Source organism: Ipomoea triloba, chromosome 12 (assembly GCF_003576645.1).
Source record: "Ipomoea triloba cultivar NCNSP0323 chromosome 12, ASM357664v1".
Taxonomy (NCBI): Eukaryota; Viridiplantae; Streptophyta; class Magnoliopsida; order Solanales; family Convolvulaceae; genus Ipomoea; species Ipomoea triloba.
The window spans coordinates 25913084-25920707 of record NC_044927.1 but is presented as its reverse complement, the minus strand read 5'-3'; the positions used below and the strand labels follow the sequence as shown (position 1 = coordinate 25920707).

At 35.5% G+C, this 7624-nt stretch overlaps 2 protein-coding genes across 6 annotated transcripts in view; both read right to left on the bottom strand.

Annotated features, from left to right (window-relative positions):
* Positions 1–3147, bottom strand: part of LOC115999000 — a 4248-nt gene extending 1101 nt beyond the window's left edge. The window contains exons 1-6 of one of the 3 annotated variants that reach the window (XM_031238709.1): positions 2862–3147; positions 2679–2757; positions 1131–1988; positions 840–902; positions 536–769; positions 337–449 (exon numbers count right to left, since the gene is read on the bottom strand). In XM_031238709.1, the coding sequence (XP_031094569.1) occupies positions 346–449; positions 536–769; positions 840–902; positions 1131–1988; positions 2679–2757; positions 2862–2921 (1398 nt within the window). In that variant the 5' untranslated portion in view covers positions 2922–3147 and the 3' untranslated portion in view covers positions 337–345. Of the gene's footprint in view, positions 1–336; positions 450–535; positions 770–839; positions 903–1130; positions 1989–2678; positions 2758–2861 lie in introns of those variants that run through there. The other 2 variants (XM_031238708.1, XM_031238710.1) reach the window with 2 other exon arrangements.
* Positions 3148–4123: 976 nt separating this feature from the next.
* Positions 4124–5217, bottom strand: LOC115998094. Of its 3 annotated transcripts, none has more exons than XM_031237565.1 (2): positions 4616–5217; positions 4124–4585 (listed from the first exon to the last, which is right to left on the bottom strand). In XM_031237565.1, exons 1-2 carry the CDS (start codon positions 5112–5114, stop codon positions 4380–4382), a joined length of 705 nt encoding a protein of 234 aa, XP_031093425.1. In that variant the 5' UTR covers positions 5115–5217; the 3' UTR covers positions 4124–4379. The 3 variants fall into 3 exon arrangements, with proteins under 3 accessions (XP_031093425.1, XP_031093426.1, XP_031093424.1); XM_031237566.1 differs by having other exon boundaries at positions 4124–4591; positions 4622–5217; XM_031237564.1 differs by having other exon boundaries at positions 4124–5215.
* Positions 5218–7624: the final 2407 nt, after the last annotated feature.

The window sequence follows — 7624 nt, the reverse complement described above, 5'->3', positions numbered from 1 at the left end:
CAACCTATAAAAACAAAAAAATAGTGCATGCGTGTGGGTGTATGTCATATATTATATTATATATATTTTATATTATATATATATATATATATATATATATATATATATATATATATATATATCTTACGTTTCTTATTTATATAAATAAATAAATTTAAATATATATAAATATAATTAAAAAATTTAACAAAGCCGACTAGCCCGAGTTAACTCGGCTAACTCTTCGGAGTTGGGCGAGTTAACTCGGCCAAATTCGACTGAGTCGGCTGCCAACTCGGCCGAATTAGGCGCTAGGCGGCCGATTTTTGCAACAGTGAGTGCAACACAGATATTTACCTGTCGTCGTTATGTAGTGCAGAAGGTTGAGGTGAACCATATGGCGTGTTGTATTTGGAAAGGCCCCATTCGCATTGCAACTGCATTTCCTGGACTTGTTTGCGCCAGCTTACCTGAGATTAACACGGAAGAAGATTCAAAGTGTTCAAAAACTTGACAGAACCGAAAAAAGGAAGAGCATTTTTTGCAGAGTAAAAACCTTTGTCAGTTGGCATGTATGCAAGTGGACTCACCAGCTGACTCTCTTCCTCGGAAAGAGTTTTCTCCATCTGATCGAACATCGCGATCCATCTAGCATGATGTGCACTAGCAGTAGCTTGTTCAAATTGCCCGACACCAGAATCTTGCGGATTACAAGAGAATTCCCTTGAAATTAGGCCCGGGAATTTTGTCTGAATAACCTCCCGGACCCTCTTTCTACTGCTTCGCAATGCTGGAAATATAAAGTAGGCAGTTAGCTCGTTTTATGTTGTATTTTTGAATGTCTATACTGCAAAGCCTACCAGCAAGACGTCCTTTAGTGTCTTGATTAAGCAATTCCAACCATTGTGAAGCGACGTTAGCAGCTAAAACGAAAGGAAAAATTGCATCTGATTAGTTTTGGTAGTTCATGACATAAAATCTTCGAATCGTACCATATATAGTAACACAATAAGTGTACCTATCACTAATCATAGCATTCAAATTGAAACCAGAAACTACTAAACAGCGTTTTGCCATTCTGCAATGCCTTCTATTCATTCTCGATGATATGAAACCCGAAACGTATGGAGTAAACAAGTAAAACAACCAACCTTTAATGGAGAGTGCGGTAACACTATCTGATGCATCACTAGACATGATGTTTGTGTCTGACGGCAGCTTCGATGCATTTACGCCATCATTACCGTGTGTCATGGAGTTCAAGTGATAATTCGTCCTTTCAAAAACCCTCGTCTCAAGCATATATGACTTACCATTCCGATCTGAATCATTTGGCAATGCCGAGTAACAACTGATATTTTCAAGATCCTTTCTTTCTCCGCTCTTCATTTGGTTCCCGTGTTTCTCTCCAGCAGGACAATTATTGGGCTTTTCAGATCTAACGAGGGATTCTAAAATAGAATAAACCTGCCTACCGTTTCTCACATGGTTTATGATCCCGGGGTTCAAACCGTTTAGCAACCCTGTGGGAGCAGCAACTTTAGCGAACTTGTCTGCTTGCTCTTTCTTGGCAAGCTCGATCCTTTTCTTCATCCTCTCGTTTTTAATCTTCCGCACACATGGCTTTGGTACTCCACGAGAATATGCAAGAGAACCATTCTTTTTCGTCTCACTCCACGCCCTCAACGGAGCTCTCTCCTCCAACGGGCCAACAGAACTCGCACACTCAAAATCGTCAACTGATTTCACCTTTCCTATACTTTTGCAATGATAAGAAGGATCAGCATTCACCGAGCTAGAAACATCCGCTACGTTTACATCAAAGCCGAATCTTTTCATCTTTACTGCACAACCCAAATTTTCCTTCCCTCCCATCTTAAAAGAGCCCTCTCTGTTGGGTTTACCAAAACTCGCTGCAGTGTCACCGGAAGCACCGGCAGTTGCATTATGATCAAGCGTTTTCTGCACATCGCCAATCACAACATGTCCATCATCTTTTTCATTTATTTCTGCCCGAGCAAAGTAAAGGCAAGTATTAAATGAGAGAGTAGTTCAGAAGTACCAACCATCACACCTAATAGAAAGGATTTCAAGCCCCAATTAAGTTGGTCGGGAAGTTGACTTGGTAACCACAAGGTTCCAAATTCAACTCCCCGTGGGAACGACCTATTTGCCTTCTTAGTTTGCAACCTAAGATGGTTTACCTCCTAACAACCATCACACCTAATAGAAAGGATTTCAACCCTCAACTAAGTTGGTTGGGCAGTTGGCTTGGAAACCACAAAGTTCGAAGCTCAACTCACCGTGGAAGCGGCCTATACTCTTATAGGCCTTCTTGATTTGAGCTGGTCAGCTACAGACAACCTAAGCTAGTTTACCTCCTGGTGATCAATTTCTTAGTGGCAACTAGATTCACAAGGCGGTGGGTTTTCCCGTAAATCAAAGAAAGGATTTCAACACTATAAATCCATTTGTTCAAAATATCAAAGTATTCCCACTAAGAAAACACATAATCTGATTGTAACACAACATATCAAATCCCTCTACTAATCTAACAACCCTTCATTATCATACAAATGGAAAAACACATCACTACCAGGCTAATCAAACTTGAAAACTTATCAATTAAACACAAATAACAAATAATTCAGGCAAATTAGCACAAGCAATCCAAACAAAAAGAAACTAAAGAAGCATGCCTCTGGGATGTTCAAAACCCCTCACTTTCTCTTGAGAAAGCTCCAATCTTTCTTCAATTTCTGCAGTCCCTCTCTCTGCCTGAAAATACAAAACAATACCACAAGAATTACTGCCAGTCCCTCTCACAAAAAACTGAAATCAAGAAAGAAAAGCATATAAAAAGACAGTAGTAAAATCAGAACCTCTGGCTCAGATCCATTTATCATCGGAGAATCATCACCGATTCCTCGCTCGCCCACCATCACTACCCAGAAAAATAAAGGTAGAGATTACAACCCAAGTACAACGTTGACCTGATTTTCACAGAATTCAGATTTCTGTGGAGGATAATCGGGGAAAAAGTGATGGGTTTTATGAATCAGACTAAGAAAGTTTGAAACTTGGAGATGGTGGAGGTAAGGGTTGAGCAAGAAATGGTTTTTGAGTGTGGTTCGGAAACGAATTGCACATGGGCGCGACAACAGTAACATGATTATTTTTCCTTATTTCTTTCGAAAATCTTTTGTCAATTACAATCGACCCTTAATTCCTTAAAATTCACAAAAAACACCTATTCTAAAATGGGCCAAAACCCAAACTAAAGTACCAAACTTTCAGTTAACACAACAGAACCCTTATTCACGGCCCAGCAGGACGATGAAAATTGTGGGTTGGACTTCAACCGTTCGGTCATGGCTGCTATCTGTAAACCCACTTGTACAGTTGTACCCAGTCAAAGCTAACGTCGTTGTACTTGCCGTCCGACAACAATATTGACCGGTTCGATCAGTCATGAGATAGTAGTGATTAATGTGCCAAAATTTATGATGTTTCTTTGACCAGAACTCGTCAATCCATCTTCTGCCACAACAACTTTCACGAAAATATTGTAATTCTTATGTCAGTCGTTTAAAACATCATCCGCCTTACCACTATCAATTTTTCAATTTCAAAAATCTCCACCCGACAGAACATTTGATATGAATCTGTAACTTAGCTGAACAGAGGCAAGACTTTTGTTTACTGCGTACAAAGAGTCCATTTGGTTGGTAACTCAGCTGAACACAGGTCAAACATTAACTCAGCTGAACACAGGTCAAACATTTGTTTACTGCGTATAAAGAATCCCCTAACTCACTCAATCTTAGGTAATTGTTCTCAAACTTCACCAACTTGATTAATTGAGATGAGATAGTAACTTAAAACATGTTGATGTGTCAATTTTTTAATTAAAAATATTTTCTTAACAACATATAATGGTCTTGGATCTGCCTTTTTGCTGCCTTCTAAACGGATTACTTAAAAGTGACATCTATTCGTTCTAATCATTTTATTCCTCTATTACCCCACCTTAAGATAGTATCCTTGCCATTGTTATATATACAAATCTTGTAAAAAAAATGGTAATGTTTAACACATGATACACATGCGTACACGTTTCACACCGAGTCACCAACAACATACATAGCTAAACAATACTACAAGTTATTATTTGATGATAGTTACAAGTTTATTAGCTCTTAATAATGGCAATTAATGTTGTAATTGATTCTTATGCAATTGCAACAATGAATCAAGAAGCAATGTGATTATGTGAAGTAAAGAATTCTAATTTGCTATACAATTTCCATCATCTTTATACAAAACTATATATTGAATGATTAGATGATCAATGGCAATCATGAGAAAACTGGGATTTGGGGAAGAATATGAATATATGATCATTGAAGCAGCCAGCAATTCTTGAACTGGCAAAAAGCACTTTCCCTGAAACTCTTCACTCTCACCAGACAAAAATGGGTACAGAAAGCTCCCATTCCGATTCCGGCGCCGACTTTGCTCGTCTTCAAGAGGTAACAAACCGGGCCGCACTCGGCGCCTCTTCCCTGAACCACTATCCCCCACGCGCGCGTAACCGTTTCGTTGCCTTCTTCGCTGTTAACGCCGTTAAAACTTTCTTCTTGTTCTTCGTCGTTAACGCCGTCATCTCTGAGCTCTTCGACGAAGATGAGTCCGTCGGGGGATCGTCTCTCGCCGCTCTCCCATTCGCCCTTAACCGCCGGCCACTCCTCGACGACCGCCCTCTCAGCTCTGACCTCGGCGTTGTCCTCCTCGCCGCCGCCGTCGGAGTACACTTGAACTAGCAATGGCGCTCTCGTCAAGTTCTTCACGATTTCCGCCACGGATCCCCGCATCCAACGGTCCAGCTTCTCCGCCGCGATTTTGTCCCCGCCGACATCTTCTCCTCCGTCCGGCACCGCAATCGGCGCCGGATCCCGCCGCACCAGCGGCCGATCGCACGGCGGCGACGAGTAGGACGCGAAAACTCGATGAATTTGGTTTTTCTGGGAGATTTGGTTAGGGTTCAGGCGAACCGGGTTGGATTTGGGCCGAATTAACGCTCGATTGCCGTGAACGAACGTCGCCGCTCCGGAGTGGACCTTGAGAGACGCCATCGTCGGAGAGAAAAAGGATGATCGGAAAAAATGGAGAATCGAGAGGGAATGGGAAGAAGAGAATGTGGGGATTTAACGTGCGGGGAAAAGAGTGGAGTTATAAAACGAGGGTTGCGTCTTTTGGGGGAGAAGCTTCGCATGGGGAGCCATTATTGATGCAATGCGCCGGTCTGAGGATTCCACGCGATGGCGGTGTGCCGCTTCGGATCGGCACGTGCATTCCCGCCTTCTCCCGCCCATCTGGCGCGTTTTTGCTGCTGACATGGCATTAGTGTTCCACGTCATTTATCCTCTTTTTTTCTTCCTTCTATTTTTTTATTAATATGTACTAGTATTTTCGCCCATACGTTGCACAGAATATATTTGTTATAATATTTAAAGAATATTTGGATCAATATACAATTATATATATTATAACATTGAATATTATATAGCGCAATTGATGAAATTGATTGGATCGATTATGTTTTCTGATGTTTTCCTTTGAATTAGAACAAATAATTGTCCAATTACCCGGGCGTGGATAAATTTTTTTTATTATATATTGAGATAATAAAAATAAAGATGAAATTATAAAAATTTCTAATATTGAAAGTGTACATTTATTTGATTATAAGATTAGTACAAAAATATTACTCAATTAATTGAATAATATATGACTTGTTTGTCTAAAATTATCTTAAAAAGATCTATAAATAATATGACTTATATAATTATATTATGACTTATATAATTATATTATTACTAAAATAAATATGAGAAAATGAGAAATAAATTAATTGTAATTATTATAAAAATAAATTCAACGACCAATGCTTAACTTAATTATCATAATAATTATTAGACAATTATTATTAGTCAATTACACTAATATATGTATAATTATACTTTTATACTTTAAGTATATTCATTTTCCCCATATTGCATTTAGTTTTATCATCCTACTCCATATTTGAATGAATTAATTTTGATTATTATAAAAATCTAACAACCCATGTTCAATTAATTTTTTTAAAGTTTAAATAACTTAGAGTTTTCAAAAGGAAAGTATAATTAACTATTAAAGTTTTTAAATAGTTTTCAGTCAGTTATTAAAGTTTTTAAATAATTAACTATTAAAGTTTTTAAATAAATAGTATAGAATATAGATTACGATCTTTTCATATTTTAAATCAATTAGTAATATCATTTTTCTCTGAATAATGGTCAAATAAACCACTGAACTACACACAAAACTGCAATTAGGCCATCGAACTAAAAAAGAATGCAATTGGATTCCTGAACTATATAAACTCATGCAATTAAGTACAAATTGACATGTTTTCAAAAAAAAAAAAAAAAGAAGTCCAAATTGACCTGTTTACCTACAATTGTGATGACATGGTGGTTACTAATTTTAAAATAAACTTTTTAAATAATTTTAATTAAAATAATTAAATAATAATAATAATAATAATAATAAAATTAAAAAAAAACAGACGTCTCCGGCAGTTCTTCTATTTTTTTTAATTATTAGTGCCGATTGTTATGTGTAAATTAATATCAGGCAACCTTATCTAGGAAAAATGAAAAGAATTACGTAGTAATATTTACCTAATTTTCGTTCCATTTTTAATTGATGATATAGAATATTATTATTGAAATATTTCCGTTTCATTTTTAATTTCCGTTCCTTTTTTAATTTATCTTTAATATTGTTTATAATATGCCTTTATTATTTATGATGTAGAATGTTTTCCTTTTTTAATTAAATTGCAATGATATAACCATTTCCTTTTTCATTTTAGTTAATTATGGATATTTTTTTTATTTACAGTCAATTATTAATATTCATTTCCTTTTATATATTCAATCAATTAGTAAAATCAGATTCATTTTTAGTCGATTTTTTTTTATTTTCAGTTAATTAGTCAATTAGAATAATAGATCCACTGGTATTTTTACCTAATTTCTGTTCTATTTTTAATTAATGATGTAGAATATTATTATTGAAATATTTTCATTCTATTTTTAATTTACCTTTACTATTGTTTAAAATTTAAAATATGCCTTTACTATTCTTATGTTTTTATATATAGTATAGTTTAATATTATGCTAATTATGATGTCCATGTATTATGAATAAGTATGGTAATTAAGGAGTATATATTATAATTAAAAAATAATGTATATTTTAATTTCGTTTAATTATGGACGTAATATGTGTATGTTTATGTTTCTTTAATTTTATCCGTAATATATATGTGTATATTTAATTTTCTTTAATTATGTCCGCAATATGTGTACCATTAATTTCTTTAATTGATTAGATAAAATTACGGCAAGTATTAAAAAACCGTTTAATAAAAGTATAATGTTTGAACTAATTTCTCAATGACCATAATTATTAAGATTTTATTCCAAAGTAACCATTAGCATAATTTTATATGTGTAATAATCTGTGAATGAAATAATTTACATAATTGTATGGACGTAATAATATGTGAATTAGCATAATAATACGTGAATTG